Here is a 1255-nt window from a genome sequence, read left to right on the forward strand (position 1 = left end):
CTTAGCAGCTGTACAACTACCAGATGGATCATCACATTCACTTCGATGGTTACTGGATAGTGGTGCTGTCGAGCATTTGGTTTCTGCTACAGTGGGTAATCTCCTTTCGGGTGCTCCTCGTGTCCATCTTGATCATCCAGTAACACTTCTATTTGCTAATGGTCAACAGCAGAGAGTCGATTAGTGCTCGTCGAGTTACTCTTCGTATTGGTAGCGATTGTTATACAACAACAGTACTGATTGTTGATGGGTTGAGTCTTCCAGGAGTATTGAGCCTTCATAAATTGGCACGGGATGTAGGATCCTTGTCATGGTTCATGTGCGCTGACGGGAGTGAGTTACTTCAATTGGGGTCTGCCAATGTATTAAGGTTATGTTCTGAGTCATCTATTCCATCGAGATTGCCTGTCTTCCTCACTCTTGCTGACAGTGATAATGTTACTGTGCCTACACCGATGCTTGATTCGTCAAAACTTCCTTCTGGTCAGCATCAACTGAGTAGTGAATTAGAGGAAGGTGAGGAAGAGAGGGCTGAGATCAAGTTGGATTATGTGTTGGATGGCGGTGGGTGTAATCGGGCGCGAGTATCTTTGCCCTGGCTTTCCTCAGAGAGACCATCTTCTACGGATCCTGGACTCGGTCGACGAGCTGCCATAGCGAGAGACGTGGCTACATGTCAGAGACTCCGTGAGATGGGTGGTTCATGGTATGATGATTTTGAGAAGGAGTTGCAAGATATGGAGGCTAAGGGATACATACGGCCGTTAACTCCGGCTGAAGTACGGGAGGATTTTCCTGTGGCAAGCACCGTTTTGGCACTACGTCCAGGTCATAAGACCCAACCTGTTCGTATTACTATCGATGCTCGTGGTATTAATGCTCGGCTCGATTCTGGCGATGTTAGTATGCTACGTAAGGCTCTCAAAGCTATCCTACTGCGGAGTAGAATGGCCCCCTTCGTAGCTTTCGAAGACGTGGTTAGAGCATTCCCTCAACTACTACTACATATTCCTGACACTGTTAGTCTCAATTTTAGAAGTAATAATCGGTATTGGCGATGTCTGAGACTTCCGTTCGGCTTGACATGCTCCCCGGCATGTCTATGTATTGCCTTGCAGGATATTCGATCCATTTTGATCAAGGATTATGGATCTCCGGTCGAGGCTTATTATCCGTATATGGATGACCTACTCTATACTGCTTGGCTCAAGTCACTTCTCATCAGTCGACGTGATCGTGGTAGTCAGTTGTTGCT

At 46.9% G+C, this 1255-nt stretch overlaps 1 protein-coding gene across 1 annotated transcript; it reads left to right on the forward strand.

Annotated features, from left to right (window-relative positions):
* Nucleotides 1-455: 455 nt before the first annotated feature.
* Pmar_PMAR005441 (hypothetical protein) lies at nucleotides 456-779 on the forward strand (the record flags this gene model as incomplete). Its single annotated transcript, XM_002777174.1, has 2 exons — nucleotides 456-564; nucleotides 610-779. Coding segments are annotated over 2 exons (279 nt in total), but the record flags the coding sequence as incomplete, so codon positions are not given.
* Between the last annotated feature and the right edge of the window lie 476 nt (nucleotides 780-1255).

The sequence above is a fragment of the Perkinsus marinus genome, assembly GCF_000006405.1.
Source record: "Perkinsus marinus ATCC 50983 genomic scaffold scf_1104296952160, whole genome shotgun sequence".
In the NCBI taxonomy this organism is placed as follows: Eukaryota; Perkinsozoa; order Perkinsida; family Perkinsidae; genus Perkinsus; species Perkinsus marinus.